At 46.9% G+C, this 21,647-nt stretch overlaps 1 protein-coding gene across 2 annotated transcripts; it reads left to right on the forward strand.

The window, feature by feature from the left end:
- Positions 1-696: 696 nt before the first annotated feature.
- Positions 697-21,168, forward strand: usp54a (ubiquitin specific peptidase 54a; the record flags this gene model as incomplete). 2 transcript variants are annotated; one of them, XM_084562214.1, is made up of 21 exons in its annotated part: positions 697-909; positions 5,050-5,142; positions 5,249-5,383; positions 6,071-6,184; positions 7,149-7,231; positions 8,686-8,788; positions 9,222-9,368; positions 9,453-9,602; positions 12,256-12,424; positions 12,662-12,853; positions 14,031-14,165; positions 14,443-15,181; positions 15,257-15,381; positions 15,627-15,791; positions 16,014-16,133; positions 16,606-16,801; positions 18,017-18,801; positions 18,872-18,969; positions 19,104-19,229; positions 19,769-19,991; positions 20,176-21,168. In XM_084562214.1, 21 exons carry the CDS (start codon positions 697-699, stop codon positions 20,745-20,747), a joined length of 4,683 nt encoding a protein of 1,560 aa, XP_084418340.1. In that variant the 3' UTR covers positions 20,748-21,168. The 2 variants fall into 2 exon arrangements, with proteins under 2 accessions (XP_084418340.1, XP_084418341.1); XM_084562215.1 differs by lacking the exon at positions 14,031-14,165 and having other exon boundaries at positions 787-909.
- Positions 21,169-21,647: the final 479 nt, after the last annotated feature.

The following is a 21,647-nucleotide window of genomic DNA, read 5'->3' on the forward strand; positions in this document are numbered from 1 at the left end:
ACGGAACAGAAAACTGAGCTGTGATTAAACGTGGAGGGAAGACTTGTGTCTGTGAAGACTTGTGTCTGGTGAAGACTTGTGTCTGGTGAAGACTTGTGTCTGGTGAAGACTTGTCTGGTGAACCAGGCGTCTGTAAAAGGCTCTAACTAACTCTCTGCTGGATGAACTGTCTCCTCAACATTTTCTGGATGTTTCTGTTCTTCTTCTTGTGCAGATCTTCTCAGAGTGATCCTGTCAGACCTCAGCAGATGGTGATGAAGACGAAGATGAAGAGTGGCCCGTGTTGACGTGTGACAGGAGGTCAAAGGTCGTTCCTGAAAGTCTTGGGATTACAAAGCTTTGGGAATTCTTGGCATAAACACAACTAACATGACTGAACACTGACTCAGTGGAATGTAGTCGGATCCTTTTCATGGATATTTTCTTTTTTACGTTTTATTGTAGTTCAGATTAACAGATTAACAGCAGAGAACTCTAAACAGGTCCAGAACCTCCTCTCAGCTGTTCCTGTTTTTTTTGCCTTTTCCGTCTTTGGAGAGTTTTTACCTCTTTTATTTCCGCCGTCCTCTCGGCCGGAGGACATGGATCCGTCTCCTTGGATACGAGAGCGGACGAGGGGAAGTTGATCTCTGCAGGAAGCGAGGGCGAGAGACAAACCAGGACATAGACGAGATAGAGAGATAGATAGAGGGGAACATGTCGTGGAAGAGGAACTACTTTGCGTCAGGTGGCGGTGGAAGCGGCGGTGGCGGTGGCGGTGGCGGCGGTGGCGGCGGCAGCGGCAGCGGCGGCGGCGGCGGTGGGATGCAGGGGATTCTGACGCCTCGTACCATGACGTCCATCGCTCCCAGTAAAGGGCTGAGCAACGAGCCGGGACAGAACAGCTGCTTCCTGAACAGCGCTCTGCAGGTACCTGTACACCTTTACTCTCTACCACACCAACAGCTGATCGTTGCCGTGGAGACATGATCCAGATTTAGGAACAAGATGTAGAGTCTGAACGTAGCCTTTGGTTCCTACAGCTCTGATAGAAGAAGCTCTATCAGAGCTGATGTGTTCATACGTTAGCAGTGTTTTTTATGTTTCACTCGGCAACATACATCAGGGTTACCATGGCAACCAGGGCCCCGGTCAGTACTGTGGCAGGTAAACAGCAGAACCACCAGGTCTGTAATGAGCACGTGCAGAAGCAGCTTCGGCTCCCAGACGGCTCGTTACACTGACTCATCAGCTGTTTGAGGAGGAGGAGGAGGTGGAGGAGGAGGAGGAAGAGGAGGTGGTGGTGGTGGTGGTGGTGGTGGTGCATTGTCTGCCGCCACAATGAGCGCAGTAATTACTGGTGTTGGTTTAAAGCGGGGGCTGAGTCACTGAGCTGGTCGGTGGGCGAGGCTGAAGAGGAAACACTCATTACCAGCGTTAACTGCAGCGTTCAGACGCAGTATTATAGTAAAGTACCTGTACTTTACTTTACTGCAACGTTTTATGATCATGTAGCTGCACAACATATACTGCACTAACTGGCCACTTCATTAGGTACACTAGTGACACCAGCCCTGCTCTAAAGCTGGTCTCTGTGGAGGTTCTGGTGTCTAATAGCAGAGAGAAGAAGAAGAAGAAGAAGAAGTTAGTAAGTGTTCCAAGGACCAGACTACCTCCTGTGCCTCAGGTGTCCATCGTACCGTGAACACCTGACTCCTCGTCTCCAATCATCCGGGACACTTCAGCACCTGGACCGTCTCCTTGTCCCCCGGCCTTCGTCTGGACTCGTCACGTCAAACCGAAGCCATCAGAAGGATTGTGAGTCTGAGGCAGAGCTGACATGTGACCGAGACAAAGAGGAAGAGCATCACAGTAACAAGCTCCTCATCCTCCTCATCCTCCTCATCCTCCTCATCCTCCTCATCCTCCTCAGCGTCTCTGGTCCTGGATCTTTCCCTCAGTCCGTTGGTTTTTAGTCCTTTAACTTTAAACTCAGAGATTTTATTCCATCTTCCTAGTTTCAGGTTATTTTTCAGATAATCTGTTGGACATGGAACATCTTTAAACTCAGAGATTTTATTCCATCTTCTTAGTTTCAGGTTATTTGTCAGATAATCTGTTGGACATGGAACATCTTTAAACTCTAAATAACTTTAAATAACATTTATCCAACAGTTAAATCCAGTTTATTTCACACAGGACCGTCATCAGGCAGCGTCTTGGTTGAAGTTGTTTTCTGCTGCAGGAAAAAAAGTGTTTGTTGGCGTCTTAACAATCAGGGATCAGTGTGATATTTTAATTTAAGGTTTATAAAATATATTTCCTCTTTGAGAGCTGCTTCAGTGAGTCAGTTAAATTCATATATATTTGATCATTTTTAAGGAAAAGGAAGAACATTTGAAAGTTTTATTAATAAACTGCAGCTTTTTCTGGTCTTACATCAAAATAAATGATTTTTTTTTACAAAACTATTCAATCAGAGTCAATAATCAAATAATTATTTTAGTTATTTCACTGCAGAAATATCCAGAAAGCTGCGTGGTCCCAGCTTTGTGTGTTTTTAAAGACGACATTTAAAGACGTTAAACATTTATTTCTGCAGGTTTTTAGTTTTTATTATAAATAGGACCTTCCTGCAGGTGTCCAGTCTCTACTCTCTGGTATAAACTGAATGTGCTGAGTGATTAACGCAGACCAGTCCAGAAGGTTTGTTACCTGGACATATTGGAGCTGGTGGGGGGGTCAGGAAGACCAAAACAAACCCAGCCAAAGTGCTGAGGCTGCAGTATGAGTCAGCGAGGCGTCCAGCCGGGAACCAGTCACTGCTTCCTGTTGACTTAACATCTTTACATTTATTCAGAGCTCAGGTCGGATGCTGGACATCATTAAACTAAACTGAGCTGAGACTAGTCAGAGATGAAGCTGTAAACATTAACACGAGGTTTTATTAAAACCTCTGATGAAGACATTCCTCCATGTCTGGACTGAGATGTCTCTGCAGACCAGGAAGTGTCCTCATGTTCCTTTAAGACTGGAAACCAAACTACAAACAAGAAACTACAACATCATTGACAGTCTGGACCACGTTCAACAGTCAGTAAATAAACCGTCCAAACAGTTTGTCCACATTTAAATGTCACTAATTTAAACATTTTAGTTAAAGAAGAAGAGCCACGTAAACATGAGGGACTGTCCAAATGGAACGTAGCGTTACCCATAATCCTCTCTGCTTTACTATGCCATGCTAGATAGATATTGATACCAAGTGTAGCCTCAGCTAATGGAGAAACAGTCAAACTTCATCATGTCAGAGTTTCTTCTTCTGTCTCAATATTTAATCAACTAATGTATCTGGTCTAGTTTTATTATCTTCTGTCCTTTAGAGTCTATCACATGATTCTACATCAACTATCAACCACATGGTGACTGGACTGATAGAATCTGAACCTTGTTCCTCTAGATTTCATACATTGTCTTCACCTCCATCTAGTGGTCTAATGGTGGTACTACAGATAATAAACAAAATGCAGGCATCTAGTAGTGACAGTTAGCTTAGCATTGATATGTAGCATGCCTTGGTGACTGGTTTCCCTGGGGAGTTACATGCGTGAACAACATGGAGGAAATCTGAATCTTCTTCTGGATTGTATAATGATCACAATGGTAGAATGAGGTAAAAACCCAACGTGGAACACTTTGGGTTCTTTGGTTCTCTACATGTCCAGATGGAGAGTGGGCCTGGTTCTATTGTTACTAGAACCTTTGTGGTATTTCTCTAAACTCTTGGTCCAGGTCTAGTCAAGTTGTTGCTGAATGAGTTCAGACTGATATCATTGCTATCAGGGTGTTTTCTACTGTCTCATCTAGAAGACATTTGAGGATGTAAATGTCTCTTTTAGTTTATCGTCCAACGTGTCGTCTTCTGTCCAACACTCTTCTTGTCGCTGGTTTTCCTTCAGGCCGTCGTCCAGATGAACAAAGTGATGAACCCACTCTGACAATCTTTCATGTTCACGTTCACTCACCTCTATGTCTCCTGTCCGTCCTCGGGTCATTAACGCTGCTCTCTGATTGGTCCGAGTGTGTCTGATCTGGCAGGTGATTGGCCGGTGGCTGCGGTGACGTTAGCGTCTTCGGTCGACCCTTTATCGCAGTCGAGCCGCTGCAGAGACGCCTCGACTGCCAGGAAGTCCATTTGGATTTTTTAGGACTTGAATGAGTTATTTTATCCTGGAGACAATTTAGTTCTGGACAAACAGATGTTTACCTCGACCCGTCTCGTCTTTTTAGTCCTTTAACCTTAAACTCACATTCTCAGATTTTTAGTGAGTCTTCCATCTTTCAGTCCTTTTGGTTTCAGGTTATTTTTTTTTCAGTGAATCTGCAGAACATGAAACCTCTTTAAACTTGTAGAAATAACAACAAGTCATTTAACCCAGGTCAGTTTTTAAGAAAGTTTCTAGAATATATTTTTGGACAAAAGACTCCTGAATGTCTTTGGAAGCTGCATCAATGAGTCCATTAGTCTATTTAATGTCTTGTTGCTGAGAAATTTAAAAATTAGCAGTTTTTCCAGGTTTAAATCAACATGTGTGATTTCTTTTAATTTCAGTAAGCATTGAGCATTACAGCTGATTTAGTTCACACAGGAAGGTGAAGGATTTTCTCCGTCTGTCAGTGGAGGCTTCAGATCTGGTGATATTTAGGATTTTAAGGAATTCTTTTATCCTCCTCACTTCCTCCTTCAGATCTTCAACTTCTCTTTGTCAGGATCATTGTCTTTATTTAGTTCTGGATCAGTTAAATTTAGCTTTGCATTTTTATTGAAGTGGTCGTAGGATAACAAGGACAATCTATGACCATTAATATGAAGAAGCAGTAAATAAACTCAGTGAAATGACCTCTAACATTTATAGTATTAACTCTGAGTGTAAGATAAAATCTTCCATCAGCAGTCCTTCAAACTTTGGTTCTTTCTTGCAGCATCAGTAATGAACCCAGAGACTCTGGCTCCAGCAGCTTTTATTGTGACGTCTAACCTTCCTCGTGTTGTTCTGTTTCCTGTCTCAGGTTCTCTGGCATCTGGACATCTTCCGTCGGAGTTTCCGTCAGCTCACGACTCATAAGTGCATGGAGGACTCGTGTATCTTCTGCGCTCTGAAGGTGAGAAGTCGCTGGTCGATGCACGAAGCCGACTCCTATCAGTTTCTCACTTCTTCTTCACCACCTCCTCTTCCTTCTCCTCCTCCTCCTCCTCCTCTTCTTCCAGAGCATCTTCGCCCAGTTTCAGTACAGCAGTGAGAAGGTGTTACCGTCCGATGCTCTGCGCAGCGCCCTCGCCAAAACCTTCCAGGACGAGCAGAGGTTTCAGCTCGGCATCATGGACGACGCTGCAGAGTGCTTCGTAAGTCGACACGGGACTTCATTCACAAACTAAACGTGTTTGACTCTTATTTAGTGACTTGATCTCTATTCTGAGGGTCAGGGTCAGGGTCGGGTCGGGTCAGGTCAGGTCAGGGTCGGGTCGGGTGGTCTGTGATCTTCATCCAGTGACAATCAGCTTCTCTGATGTGTTTTTATGTTTTAAAGAGTTCAGCTTCTGTTTCTCTTTTCATCCAGAAAGATGAACAGAACTAAACCATGGAGGACGATGAGATGATGACTGTGGTGTGATGCGTTCATGTGTTCATCTCATCAGTAAATCAGCTTTAGTCACAGATTCAGATGAATAATGAAATAAAACCTGATGTGATGAGACTGTATAGATGCTGTCAGTAGTTAAACCAGCTCCACCTTAACTAGTTCTTCTGATTCTTCTCTTTAAAAACTAAAACCACACTCATTAATGTCTGTGGATCAGTTTGATCTCAGGACCTCTGTGTCAGTGATTAGTGTCGAGATATTTACTTTATGAACAACTGACATCATGTTATCATTACATCTACACACTGTCTCTGTTTATTCACATGCCTACTACGTTCATTATTAGTTTGACTGCGTATCCATCCACTCATCCATCCATCCACCCATTCATCCATCCATCCATTCATCCATCCATCCCTTTAACCAGTTGACTGTCTTGATCGTTCAGGAAAACATCCTGATGAGGATCCACTTCCACATCGCAGATGAGACCAAGGAAGACATCTGTACGGCCAGACACTGCATCCCTCACCAGAAGTTCGCCATGACGCTCTTTGAACAGGTGAGATCTGATCGGAGATGATTCAGATTAAAGACTAAGTAGAACTAAATACTGAATCTTGCTCTTATGTGGCCGGTTGTACCAGATGGATGTCAGCGTGGGCTCCTCTTAAGATGTGTAAATAGCTTCCTGTCGTACCATCCAGTCGTGGCGCTATATGTTGTTTCACGCAGGACAGTTTGTATTTTCTGTTGAAGTCAGGCAGGGTCTTAGTTGAAGTCGTTTTCTGCTGCAGGAAGTCCATTTGGATTTTTAGGATTTAAAGGAGTTCTTCGATCCTCCTGAAGACCTCTAACTTCTCTTTTTCTTGATTTAATTGATGTTGAGTTCCAGATTTTCTCCAGTTTTATGGAGAAAACACTGATTCAGTGATGCGTCTCAGCATTACAGGAGGAAATGATGACTTTGTTTTATATGTTTAAAAGTGTGGAGGACATCATTAACCACCTGTGACTCCTGGAGATTAGTAATGATTGTTTCTGCAGGTTTCTAGGTTAATAAGCACCTTCTTGCTACAACTCCACCCAAACTCAACAATGGCGACTGAAACTTTCGCTGAAATTACGGCCGAATTTCGCTGAACGTCGTACAAATGTTTGTATCTCTGAACCTCCTCAGTTGACCTTTCCTCCATGTGTTCCATATTTATTGATCCAAAACAATCAATTAGAAAATTGTGGAGATGGAGAAGCAGCTGGAAATACTAAAGAGGAAACACACTACTACCAAGAGGACCAATCACAGCTCTTGATCTGCATCACCACGGCCTGTAGTTGCTTTTATGGGGAGGTGGATGTCAGGCTACAGTGTTAGTCTCTGTATTAGTCTCTTCGCTGGTGTCTGTGTTGTCGCCGTAGCCTCTCCATCAACTTAACACAGAAGCCTGAACTGCCTATTAGTTAGACTCGTCTCAGTCTGTGTTGTGTGCTAGTTGTGTGTTAACCTTGTGTGTTTTCTGTGTCAGTGTGTGTGTAGCAGCTGTGGAGCGTCTTCAGACCCACTGCCCTTCATCCAGATGGTCCACTACATCTCCACCACCTCCCTGTGGTAAGTCTATGCCCATCCTCTACACGCCCAAGGTACTAACTATCTCTACCAAGGTCCTAACTATCTCTACTAAGGTCCTAATTATCTCTACTAAGGTTCTAACTATCTCTACTAAGGTCCTAACTATCTCTACCAAGGTCCTAACTATCTCTACTAAGGTCCTAATTATCTCTACTAAGGTCCTAATTATCTCTACTAAGGTTCTAACTATCTCTACTAAGGTCCTAATTATCTCTACTAAGGTCCTAACTTTCTCTACTAAGGTTCTAACTATCTCTACTAAGGTCCTAATTATCTCTACTAAGGTTCTAATTATCTCTACTAAGGTCCTAATTATCTCTACTAAGGCCCTAACTATCTCTACCAAGGCCCTAACTATCTCTACCAACGTCCTAACTATCTCTACCAAGGTCCTAATTATCTCTACTAAGGTCCTGATTATCTCTACTAAGGTTCTGATTATCTCTACTAAGATCCTAACTATCTCTACTAAGGTCCTAATTATCTCTACTAAGGTCCTGATTATCTCTACTAAGGTTCTGATTATCTCTACTAAGGTCCTAACTATCTCTACTAAGGTCCTAATTATTTCTACTACGGTCCTAATTATCTCTACTAAGGTCCTAATTATCTCTACTAAGGTCCTAACTATCTCTACTAAGGTCCTAACCATCTCTACTAAGGTCCTAACTATCTCCACTAAGGTCATAATTATCTCTACTAAGGCCCTAACTATCTCTACTAAGGTTCTAACTGTCTCTACTAAGGTCCTAATTATCTCTACTAAGGTCCTAACTATCTCCACTAAGGTCCTAACTATCTCCACTAAGGTCATAATTATCTGTACTAAGGTTCTAACTGTCTCTACTAAGGTTCTAACTATCTCTACTAAGGTCCTAATTATCTCTACTAAGGTTCTAATTATCTCTACTAAGGTCCTAACCATCTCTACTAAGGTCCTAACCATCTCCACTAAGGTCATAATTATCTCTACTAAGGTTCTAACTATCTCTACTAAGGTTCTAACTATCTCTTCTTACTATCTCTACTAAGGTCCTAACCATCTCTACTAAGGCCCTAACTATCTACTAAGGTTCTAACTATCTCTACTAAGGTTCTAACTATCTCAGATTATTTGTGAAATCAGCCGTGTTGGAGACATTAAAACCATCTCTGTGTATAGACAGTTCTTGGAGGCTGCTGATTTAGTCGTTGTATAAATTCTGGTAACCCTAGCCTCGTGTCAAGAGAAGATATTTGTTAAAGATCTTGATAGCATCATTTAAAGACGAAGCCAGAATTAAATACAGATACGTTACAGTAATGTTTGAGATAATGAAATCCAGATGTTTTCTTTTAAAATAATCAGTAAAAAATAACTGATTGATTTTAAGGTTGAACTTTTTTTTCTTACTGGACCTAAAGCTCCTCCTCTTCTTCCTCCTCTTCCTCAGTAACCAGGCGGTGAAGATGTTGGAGTCGAGGGAGAAAGCGACTCCTGGCATGTTTGGGGAGTTGCTACGAAACGCCAGCATGGGAGACCTGCGCAGCTGTCCCGTAAGACGTAGTCAGATATAAATACTAGGGCTGTCAAAGTTAGCGCCTTTTAATGTCAGAGATCAAAGCAGCAGTAACAGTGTGGTCGTAGAAAAAAATTTTATACTAAAGCATCAAAAATCACAAAAGAAGAAGAAGAAGAAGAAGAAGAACCGTCCTGAGAAGTGGTTCTCTGGTCAAGACCGCTTCTATCCACACTGATCTGGTCTCTAGTGTCCAGGTTAAACAGGTCCAGGTGTAAACACTGACTAAATATTTAAATCTATTGACAGCCCTAATAAAAACATTTGTCAACTACAGTCTCTCAGTTGTAACTCCTCCTCCTCCTCCTCTTCCTCCTCCTCCTCTTCCTCTTCCTCCTCCTCCTCCTCCTCCTCTTCCTCCTCTTCCTCTTCCTCCTCTTCTTCCTCTTCCTCCTCCTCCTCCTCCTCAGAGTCAGTGTGGTCAGCAGCTCCGGATGGCTCGCGTCCTCCTCAACAGTCCAGAGATCATCACCATCGGTCTGGTTTGGGACTCGGATCACTCCGACCTGGCCGAGGACGTCATCCACACTCTGGGAACCTGCCTTCGTCTGGGAGACGTAAGAACAGAAGAACAACTGGACACCAGAACAAACTGATCGACTGATAAAACGTTTCGTGACGAGCTGCTTTTCCCTCTGCAGCTGTTCTACAGAGTGACGGAGGAGAAGGCTCGTCAGTCGGAGCTCTACCTGGTCGGCATGGTGTGTTACTACGGGAAACATTACTCCACCTTCTTCTTCCAGACCAAGATCAGACGGTGGATGTACTTTGATGATGCACATGTGAAGGAGGTATGTTCACTGAGGAACATGAAAGAATGATCTGTAAACCTGTGGATTCACTGGTTAGATGAACTGCTTGTATTTCATGTTTATCTGCTGTTAGCTGAAGTACAGCACAGATTTAAATATAAACAAATTCAGCTTCACTTTGTTCTGTTTGATAGAGACAGTAGAAAACATTAATTATCAGTTCACCCAATCATTTTTTGTTTGTTTTGTTCTATAAAATGTTAGCTCAGACGACGCTAGCCTGAAGTTCAAAGAGTAGTCGGGAAAGGTTTACCTGGAGTCTCTCTGTTAGGAACTGATTCTGCTCCAGCAAAGATCTGCTGGGCCAATAAGATCGTGTGGGCGGGGCTTAATGTGGTGACGGACAGAAGAGTAACAGTAGTCATACACTTCATCTGAGCGTTCAGCTAAATGTCTCTGATTGGTCCATCCAGCTGATGCAGAGGTTTTTTCTTCTGTGTATTGGTTGAAACTCGTTGCAGGTCGTATTACTGCCCCCTGCAGGATAAAATCATTTACTGCGAGCACACTTCAGATTCTGCTTGCTTTCACCCCTTTACCTTTGATCACAGTTCAGTGGAGGTCACAGTAACAGAAAGTGATGCATCAATAATTAATTAATAAAATGTGTAAACGTTGACAACCCACATTTTAATTCATTTATCTGACATCGTATCTGGCTGCTGCTGGACAGTGTGATTCTGTTTCTCTTCTACAACCACTGACTCCACGCTGTTCCTCCATCCTTACACCTCCTTTTCCTGCCTCCTCCTCCTCTCTTTTCTATCACTGCTGCACTCAAATAACAGATGTCATTCCCTCCAACTCTCTGCTGCTTTGTGAAAACAAGGATATCCCTCTATTGTTTATCAGTGCAGCTGGACAGAGCGAGGGCGTGGTTCAGAGCCGACACTTTTGCTCACACTGCAGACTTTCCATTCTGTCTCTTTCTTTCTCTTAAACAAACACACACATTTTTCTGCGGCTGACGGGCAGCAGGTCGGCGTGTTGGATGCCGGGGCGTCCCGTCAGATCCAAGCGGAGCTGGACATTTGGAAAATGGAGGAAGGGTTGAAATAACAAGCTGAAAGACAGAAAGACAAACAGGGAGAGGACAGGAAGACAACGTTTTTCCACCACGCTGATGAAACACGGAACATTTCAGCCTGTATCGGCGTTTGGAGGCGAACGAGACGTCATTACTGCGCCTGGTAAATTGACCAGAACCATCCAGCTGATGGTCTGATATTCAGGTTTATACGGGAACATGATGCGTTCAACTAAGAAATATACAAAGACCTTATCTTGTTCTGATGTTGTGTTGGGGGCTTTTTTCTTTAATAGACCTGATACGTTTAACTCATGAGGATTGTTATAATTTGAGCTTCCACCCACGACAGGTTGGCCTAAATCCAGCTGTTTTCAAATATTTCTGGAGGCGTGAACTTTGATTGTTGGGCCTCTGCTGACCCTCCAGACCTCAGCCAGGTCTTATTCAGCTCAAATTATCATGTTATTGACAGAAAATCTACAGGCAACTCAAAAGTATTCTTATTCTAAAAGCAGAGTCAGATCACACAAGGTCAACACTACAATGAAATGTTGTGACCGAGAAGACGCTAGAATATAAAATAAATTTGATTATTTTTATTGTATTTTTAAATAATTTTTTTGCTAATGTCTAAAAAAATCAGGTTTTAAACTGTCCAACTGTATTATATTCAAAACCTGTTTGTTTGTTACTAACCATAATATTTTAGTCAAAAAAATTAAAGCTGAAACTAGAGAAGCTACTCTTTCCATTGATGCCAAGCATCACACAGCTGGAGCTAACCAGCTAGCCTCAGCTAAGAGAAAACACTCAGACAAACTTTTTATTTCTCAGTCATCATGTCAGAGTTTCTTCTTCTGTCTCAATATTTCATCAAATCCAAAAACAACTGACAACTAATGTATCTGATCTAGTTTTATTATCTTCTGTCCTTTAGAGTCTATCACATGATTCTACATCAACTATCAACCACATGGTGACTGGACTGATAGAATCTGGGCCCTGTGCCTCAGTTTAATACAGGATCCTTTGTCTCCATCTAGTGGTCTAATGGTGGTACTACAGTTAATAAACACAACACAGTCATCTAGTAGTGAAAGTTAGCTTAGCATTGATATGTAGCATGCCTTGGTGACTGGTTCTCCTGGGGAGTTCCATGTGTGAACAACATGGAGGAAATCTCCATCTTCTTCTGGATTGTATAATGATCACAATGGTAGAATGTGATGATGTCCAGGATAAATAAAATGATTTTATGAAGTCTGACCTGTCCACAGAGACCAGGGTCCACAGAGACCATGGTCATGGAGACCAGGGTCATGGAGACCAGGGTCCGTAGAGTCCGTAGAGACCAGGGTCATGGAGACCAGGGTCCGTAGAGACCAGGATCCATAGAGACCAGGGTTATGAACATGGACCTGATTGTTCTGAATTCTTTGGTCTTTTTAGTTGAGTTTCACCTCCCAGTAAAAAGGACCCTACCAGTGTCGTCTTTGACCCCTGTGCAGGGTTTGTGTCCTTTGTGGTTGTCCAGTCATGGTTGGACCTTTGTCTGTTTTTGAAGACATCCACCGCTCTATGTTTTTGTCCCCCGTCCTTCAGATTGGCCCCAAGTGGAAGGACGTGGTTTCCCGCTGCATCAAGGGCCACTACCAGCCTCTGCTGCTGCTGTACGCCGACCCTCGGGGGACGCCGGTGTCAGTCCAGGACCTGCCGCCACGCTTCGACCTCCACCACCTCAACAAGGCCTGTTACGACAGCGAAGACTCGGGTAACTACAACACAGCTAGGAGTCGTAGTAGTAGCACAGCAGCAAACGTTCAGGTAACTAAACAGAATCAGTCGCTCTTGTACTAGTCGTAACTATGACAGACAGGACTGAGTCAGCAGCTAAGTGGAGCTGTAGTCCTTGTAGCGGCAGTCATGATGTGTAGCTGTGTCTTCTGTGATCTGTTTATTTGTGTGTTTGGTTATGAACACATCAACACTGACCTCCGACCCCCTCCAGGCCGCGAGCCGTCAATCTCCAGCGACACTCGCACCGATTCGTCGACGGAGAGCTACTCATACCGACAGCCCTCCCTCTCTCACCATGAGTCCCTGGCCAGTCACTACTCCTCCGACTCCCAGGGAACCGTCATCTGCATCGAACGTCCAGACGGGGCCCTGCACGCCTCGCTCTGCAGCCTGGATACCATAGGTGGGACTAATCTGTCCAAGATGGAACTCATTCACTCCACAGTTGATCATCCAAACCTCAGCTCAGCATCTGGATGCTCCTCAGTTTATTCTCATCTAGTTCAGAGCTGAAATGAATCATCCATGATGTCTCCAAGCTGCTCATTAGTCCGTCCAACAGTCAACAACACACAGATGTTCAGTTCAGAAGAAAGGTGATCTGATCCAAAGTACCTGCTTTTAACATTCACATCACTCAATAACAAGAACATTTGTCCTTCTGTCCCTTCCTTCAGATCTGTTCCTACTCTAGAAGGAGGTTCAGGTGTGAAGAAGAAGAAGAAGGAGTCAGAGGAGGACAGAAGCCAGAAGAAGTCTCCTCCTCCTCCTCCTTCTTCTTCTTCTTCTCGATTCCCCACAGTTTCCTCCAGGCGTTGAGATGAACTCTTGGCTCTGATCTGAGGTTTAATTTCTAGAAATCACACCTGAACCTCCTGTTCTTCTAAAGTTCTTCTAATTCTTCTGAAGTAGGAACAGATCTGAAGGAAGGGACGGAAGGACAAAGAGTAAAGTCCACATGCAGTCGTCGACCAGATGTTTGTTTGATTATGATCTAAACATCTGTGGGTTGTTGGCTGTTGGACGGACTAATGAACTAAATGTCTTAGAGTAAAGTCAGGAGCGTCCAGGATGTTGATACAGGTGGATGAAGGTGTTCATCATTAACTTCCTGTCTGAGCTGAAGAACATTATTACAGAAGACAGACAGACAGACGTCCTCTACGACACATGGACCAGACTCAGAGTCTGGACATGAAAGAAAGACGAGTTAAAAGACAAACAGGAAGTTAAAACATCCACTCTCATTCATTTACATTTTTGATTTGATCATTGTTCTTAAATGATGCTTTGATTGAAAACATGCACTCCCTGGCCACTTCATTAGGTACACTAGTAACTAAACCTCCTCTAAGGTGTAGCTTGATTAAAGTGGATCTGACTGAATCATGAGACGTGTCGCTGTAGATTCAAATAAACACAATGAACTAAATGTGTTGAGGAACATATTCTGGAGCAATGAAAACACAGTGTACCTAATAAAGTGTCCAGGGATCACATGCCTCCATTCTTCTTCTGTGTCTGTCGTTGTGTCGGTGGCCACGCTGTAAACACCCGTTGCCGTGCTTTTCGTTGCTAAGGCCACCTGACGGACGGCGAGCAGCACCGGTCTCTGAGGAGGGGAGGCGGGGCCGGCGATAGGAGGCGGAGCTCTAGCCGCCCACGCCGGTCTAAACCCGACAACGAAGCCTCGTCGGCCGGGTACCACAGCGAGGGTAGGCGGGGTTTCAGGCCAATCGGGGGCCGGGGCAGTTTTCTTTAAAGCAAAGTAGAAATGAAATGAGCTCTGAGTAAAAAGCATGAGCGGCGTCTCCAGCTCCTCGTCCACAGTGTCCCTTCACCCTCAGGTGTTTCTAGAACTAGTGAAGCTGCTGCAGATTCATTCCTCATTAAATCATTCATTCAGTTTCTTTATTCATTTCTTTATTTCATTTAATCTTCACTGTTTATTTATTTATGTTTTTTTTAATCTTTTTCTTCTTCTTTCCTCAGGAGAGACGTTAAAGGAGCAGCAGGTTCCTCGTCCCCTCCCCAAACCCTCGTCCTCCTTCTCGTCCTCCACCAGCCGCCTCCGAGACTTCAAGGAGACCATGAGCAACATCATCCACAGCCGAGCCCTGTCCACCACCACCTCCTCCTCCTCCTCCTCCTCGTTACCAGCCGCCGTCCTCGCCTCTGAAACCTCCTCCTCCTCCCACCATCACCACCTCCTCCACCCTGCCACCACCACCACCACTCCTGCTCCGTGCTCCTCCGCCCCCTCCTCCGGTAAAGACTGGGAGGCTGACAGCACCAGCAGCGAGTCCAAGTCCAGCTCGTCTGGAGGGACGGGGAGGTACCGACCGTCGTGGAGGCCTCGGAGGGAGGTGCTCAACATCGACAGCATCTTCAACCGTGAGCGGCGGAGGCAGGCGGGGTACAGCCCCCTCGGAGGCTCCCAGCCCGACGACTCTGGGGCCCCAGCCTCCGACGGGGCCTCCCTCCCATCCCAGGAGGAGGTGATGACGTCGGCCAGGCCTGGCTCCACATGGACTCTCCCCACCACCTCCTCCAGCATCCACAGAGGAGCTGTAGACCGACCAGGAAGAAGAGGAGCCAGTCAGCCTCCTCTTCCTCCTCCTCCTCATCCTCCTCATCCTCCCAGGCTGATCCAGAGGATGGAGAGCGGATATGAGAGCAGTGAGAGGAACAGCAGCAGCCCGGTCAGCATGGACCTGAACCTGGGAGACAGGTGAGCTCACACCTGTCCTCATGTCACTCATTTAACCCTTCAGCTTCATGGCTTAACTCCGCCTCCTCTCCTCAGGGAGTGTGTCATGAAGAAGCCTTCGTCCTCCTCCTCTTCCTCTGGACCGTCGTGGAAGAACTTCAGGTCAAAGAGCAGCGGAGCTCTGCTGCAGGAGCTCAGCTCCTCCACCAGGGGGAGCTCTGGTACGACGCCTCTGATGAATCTGCTCTGGGTGTTTGTTATGAATCCATCAACTCTGACACAGTTAAAAGCAATAAAGTTAATAAAAGCACAATACGGGAAACTTTTAAATAGATTTAGATTTTACAGCTGATTCCTGAACATCTGGACGAAACGAGAGTCAGCCCTGCTGTGGTCAACCGTGGTACTGCACCGAAGACATTTAACGTCTCAAACAGGAAGTAACTCATTGTTGTTGTTGCTGCAGCGCCCCCTGCAGGCCGCAGTGAGCTGGACGAGCTGCAGGAGGAGGTGCTGAGGAGAGCGAGGGAGGAGGAGCAGCAGCGTCAGCAGGAGAAGGAGAAGGAGGCGGCGCTTGGCTTCAACCCGAGACCCAGCAAGTACCTGGACCTGGACCAGCTGCAGATCCAGGGTACGTAGAGCATTACCTAGCTGCTAACGCTAACGCTAACCCTGTCCTAAACAATAAAACCAAAGATGTTTGAGTTTAGTTCAGAGTTTAGTTCAGAGCAGACGTGTCAACAACAGGAACGTTCCTCATTGATCAGCTGAAAGGACTGACTCACTAACGCAGCTCATGCTTTTATTTTGAAAGAACGGCGTCTCATTGGTTGCTGTGTGTTTCCACCTGCAGGTAAAGGTGATAGCTTTGAGCGGTGTGTGTCGGAGGCGGAGCTCCTGCTGGACCAATCGGTGCGTCTGGAGCAGGCGGGCGAGGTCGCTGCCGCGCTGTCGGCCGCCAGCGAAGCCGTCTGTAAGCCCCTCCCACTGCCCACGGCCCCGCCTACTCCACTTTACACTCAGTGAATCAAACACCCAAGAAGAAGAAAACAATAAAAGAAAATTAAAATGAGACGAAGATGAACCGAGGCCGTAGAGACCGTCGTCACGTTTAATATCGTTAGCGACCGATAAACGGCGGCAGCGTCGTCCTCGACCTCGACAGCTCGCTCTCAGTCCGTTTCTTGGTTCTGATTCTGTTCATTTAACTTTGTTTTGTCTGAATATAATTTCATCATCTCATCTTGAACTAAACCAGAGTCACTTATCACACGCCAGCAGTTTGATATTTGATTTCCTGTCGGCTGTATATTTGCTTTATAAGGTTTTTGCATGTAATCATCACAGAGACTTATTTTTTCTGCATCTTTTTCTTTTCGTTTCCTCTTTTTCTTTTTCTTTCTGTTTTGTGTACTTTTCTGTTGACATGTTACCTGCGACCGCAGCCAAACTGCGGCCGGCGGCGGCTGAGGGCGGAGCTAGTAGCCACAGCCGGCTGCAGCGCTGCATGAGGAGAGGCCGCGGTCTGCAGCAACGCCTGCAGCAACGTCTGCAGCAGCAGGACTCAGAGACAGGCAGACCAGAGAAGGAGGAGCAGGAGGAGGAGCAGGAGGAGGGGCGGCAGCTCCAAGAACAGCCCAGGTACCGTCTGCAGTCTGCTCAGCCAATCAGGACTCACGTAGCTGTAGCGCCTCAGAAATGTGTTTCAGAAACCTGCTGCCCAGAGACGATCGGCCGCCATGTTTGTTCTGGTCATCGGTCACGTGACAGTCGAGGCCTCGTTCAGTCTTCAGGTTTAGACCTGCACCTGTCGTTCTGGCTGCAGCCTCTAGGGGGCGACACTGGCTCAGAGAGAAATGTTGTCGTGACAACCAGACACACACACACACACACACACACACACACACACACACACACACAACCAGTTGAAGCTCTGCAGAGACACCATCTGTTTTGAACATACTGAACATTAACACACACACAGAAACACACACTAACACACCATAGACTGTATATAAACATGGACACCACGTCTCCTCTTCCTCTCATTGGTCAAACTGACTCTATGTTCCCGGGGATACGGGCGGCGCCATCTTGTGAGTTTGGATCCAGAGTCTGATCAGTACGGTCTGAGGGCGGAGCCACGTGGAGCCGTGATATTGATGCCCCGCCCACACTTCCTCCAGACTCACTCATGTTTTAGTTTCATTAATACTACGCTCTGCTCTACCTCCACCTGTTACAAGGACATGATGGACTACAGTAGTCCCTCGTTTGATCAGTGTTCACACCTGGACCTGTTTAACCTGGACTCTAGAGACCAGATCAGTGTTCACACCTGGACCTGTTTAACCTGGACACTAGAGACCAGATCAGTGTTCACAGCTGGACCTGTTTAACCTGGACACTAGAGACCAGATCAGTGTTCACACCTGGACCTGTTTAACCTGGACACTAGAGACCAGATCAGTGTTCACACCTGGACCTGTTTAACCTGGACTCTAGAGACCAGATCAGTGTTCACACCTGGACCTGTTTAACCTGGACACTAGAGACCAGATCAGTGTTCACACCTGGACCTGTTTAACCTGGACACTAGAGACCAGATCAGTGTTCACACCTGGACCTGTTTAACCTGGACTCTAGAGACCAGATCAGTGTTCACACCTGGACCTGTTTAACCTGGACTCTAGAGACCAGATCAGTGTTCACACCTGGACCTGTTTAACCTGGACTCTAGAGACCAGATCAGTGTTCACACCTGGACCTGTTTAACCTGGACTCTAGAGACCAGATCAGTATGGATGTTAATCTCTCTCTCTCTCTCTCTCTCTCTCTCTCTCTCTCTCTCTCCAGTGAACAGCCTCTCTCGCTCCCAGTACTTCTGACAGAGAAACAGATCGACCAATCAGCTTCCAGTCAGGCCCCACCTCTCTCCACCTGCCTTGTCAAGCCCCTCCCTCCCAAATCAGGCTCGTTCTTTGGCCCCGCCTCCAGCACTGTGGCCCCTACAGGTTCACCCAGGGAGGAGGTCAGCCAAACAGGGGGCCCCTTCCCTCGGGTTGGGAAACCCCTCAGAAACACCGGCTCCCTACCTGCTCCCTGTGTGGACGAGGTAGAGTTGGCCCCGCCCCCTCCACCTAAAGAGGTGGATCACTCCCCCCAGTGGAGCAGAACACCAGCTCTGGCCCCACCCCCTCCACCCAGGCTGTACTCCAGGACTCCATCACCTGTAGACAAGAGGAATGCCACACAGGCCACGCCCCTGACCTCTCGCCCCTCACCTATACCAGCTCCTCCCCCTCCCTCCTACCCAACCAGGAACTGGTCCTGCCTACACCTGGACCAGCCTGACGTTGTGGACTCTCCCCAGCCTCCAATCAGCTCTCCCAGCTCCACCCCTGCGAGCCGGCCTGGTCGGACCTCCTCCCCACCGCCCCGCCAGGACTACAACACGGCTCTACCTGTGGAGCGCTGGGCCGAAAACGTCAACAGATACTACGGCTCCCAGAATGCAACAGGAGGAGGAGCCGGCGAGGAGCTGTCGGAGCTGGACTCGCTGTACCAGGCCAGTCTACTGGCTCCCAGCATGCACCGGGGCAGCCGCGGGGTCAGCCCTCAGCCCAGCGGCAGCAAACCAGGTGAGACGACAGTAATGACTACGACTGTTAGCTTGAATGCTAATACGCTAACACGTTCCTCCTGTCACAGCTGTGAGGAGGACGCTCTCTGGATCTGGACGCTCCAAGACGCCCACAGCTGAGATGGAGAGGTTCGCCTACAGGACGCCGGTTCCATCTCTGCCCAAGGTACGACAGGTGACTGATTATGAGGCGCTGCTCTGTCAGGAGGCTGAACACGTGATGATAGGACAGGAGGAAGCAGCTACAGGTCTCAGCTAAATGATCCATAAAGAACAGTTTGATCTCTCCTCTGTCTGCAGCCGCCGCCGCCGCCGCCGGCCCACGACGAGAGCTACAGCGCCGAGAACCTGCGACGCATCACCCGCAGCCTGAGTGGAACCGTCATAGGGTCACGACCCCAGAACCTTGGCTCCTCCCACAGCTATGTAGGTCACACATTAACATTACAGCTGTGTGTATGTGTTCACTCATCTTCATCATCTGTTCAACGTCCTGCTGCCTCCTTGTGGTCACATGACCAAACTGCAGCCTGGATGATTGACAGCTCAGAGCAGCAGACATTCAAGACTTTTATTCTGAAGGACTGAACAGACCTCATGCTGCTTTCAGGAGCAGTGGGAAATGTTTGTGTTTACAGATAATTAAAGCACAGAAACATGTTGATTTAGTTGATTTATCAGCTGATCTGAGACGTTTAAAGACTCGTTGACACGTTTGGAAGATTAACAACCAGAGACACTGTTAGACTTCCTGTTAGCAGGTGATGGAGACCCAACCAGACTCCATTCAAATATCTGCTCATTTAACACTTTTTAGTTCTGTTGCTGCTTTTTCATCTTCATCATGTTTTCATTTTTATCCCTCCTCCTCCTCCTCCTCCTCCTCTTCATCCTCTTCCTCCTCCTCCTCCTCTTCCTCCTCCATCCGTCTTTGTTCATCATCTTCTCACCTCCTCACCCTGAAGGACCCCCCTGTGTCCCAGCCCCCACTGAGACACTCCACCTCCTCCCTCCGTCGCCCCAGCACCTCCTCTCTACACCTCCCCTCCTCCACCTCCTTCACTGCAGATCACTCCTTCCACCAACCCCGACACCACGGCCCGTCAGCTCCTGCACCTCCTCCACACCACCCCTCCTTGCAGACATCACGGCTCCCCAGCTCGGGGCCCTCCTCCTGGGGACACTCAGGTAACATGTTGGCCCTTCACCTCCTCCACTCTGCTCCTCCACACACCTCTGGTTCACTGGTTCAGTTACACAGCAGCTCACAGTCATTAATATTAATTAATATTAATCATTAATATTTGATCAACAGTTTCTCCTTTGTCTCCTTCATCTCCTCCTCCTCCTCCTCCTCTCCTTGCTCCTCCAGGAGGAGGTCCTAGAGTCCAGCCCCAGTTTCTGGTTGTGTCTGACAGGAGTCAGACTCTCTCAGGTCAAGGCCTCCACGGCGTCGCGTTGAGTTACGGTACTCTACCCCGAGCTCCTCGCCGAGCCCCGCCTCCTTCCTCCTCCTCCTCCCTCCCCAGACCCACACCAGGATGTGGTCCTGCCCCCTCACAGAGTCTCTACGGCACCCTGGCCCGCCCTCACCGCTCCTCCAACTCTGACGGGGTCCACATCCGCTACGCTCCTCGACGCCTCGACGTCCCCCCTGACAGCGACTGGCGCCGGGACCCGGACTACAGGACGGTCCAGCCCGGCTCCTCCTGGGACCCGGACTGCAGGACGGTCCAGCCCGGCTCCTCCTGGGACCCGGACTACAGGACGGTCCAGTCCGGCTCCTCCTGGGACCCCCGCCTCGCTCAGCGCCGCCTGCAGAGGGCCGTCTCCCAGCAGCCTCCTCGTCTCTGCTCGCTCTGCCATCAGCTTCCTGCCGAGCCGTCTCGCCGCTACTGCCCGTCCTGTGGCGCCTACGTGTCCCGGTTTCAGCAGGTCAGCTGATCGGAGGGTCGGATCAGCTGCTGCTCCTGAACTTTAATATTTAACCGACTCCAGTTAACGAATGAATAGAAAGATATGAATGAGTTTATGAAGCGTTATTTCAGGTTTGAGATGAATCCGCTTAAAAAACAAAGGACAGGAAGCAGAGAAGAGTTCCTTTCAAAATAAAAGCTGCTGTATGTGTGTTTAGACTGTAGCTTGTTGCTGATTTCTCTCCTGTTGTTCAGGGAGGAGCTTAGACAGTGAACAGGGATCTGACTCCGCCCACCTGGCGCTCCAGGTGAGCTGAATCTGACCCCTCCCCCCAGGTTCAGTTCAGATTTAATGCTTTAGTTTGAGAGACGTTATTTTTTCTGGTCTATTTTTGGAGCTTATTTTTCTACTCTGTAGACGCTGAGAACATTAAAAGCTTTAAACATTATTTACAGACGTCTGAGTTTATGTCTGAAACAAAGAAGTAGAAAAAATCATCAGAGTGAAACGTCTCTTCCTCTTCCTCCTCCTCCTCCTCCTCTTGCTGCTTGTTCTATCCCAGATCTCACCAGAAGATAGTCAGTGGTCATAATGTTTTGGCTGGTTATTTGATAGACTGGTTACTTCCTGTTTGTTGTTTAAAAAGCTCATAATCTGATGTTTTTAAAATAAAAGTTTAAAGGAACCAGATAACTGGTGTCGCTAACGGCTAACTAGCATGACACACTTAAAGGTTCTTCATGTTATTGGATATAGATCATAAATCTATTATTTCATTATTTTTAAATAAATATAAATTAATTTAACAAGTTCATTAAATTAAACTCTGGTTCTGGTTCCTCCACATGTGACTAATATCTGTTGGTGTGTCTGGGCTACGAGGGACGAGGTCATACAGCCCCTGGCCACTTCATTAGGTACACTAGT

The sequence above is a fragment of the Chelon labrosus genome, assembly GCF_963514085.1.
Source record: "Chelon labrosus genome assembly, chromosome: 15".
Taxonomy (NCBI): domain Eukaryota; kingdom Metazoa; phylum Chordata; class Actinopteri; order Mugiliformes; family Mugilidae; genus Chelon; species Chelon labrosus.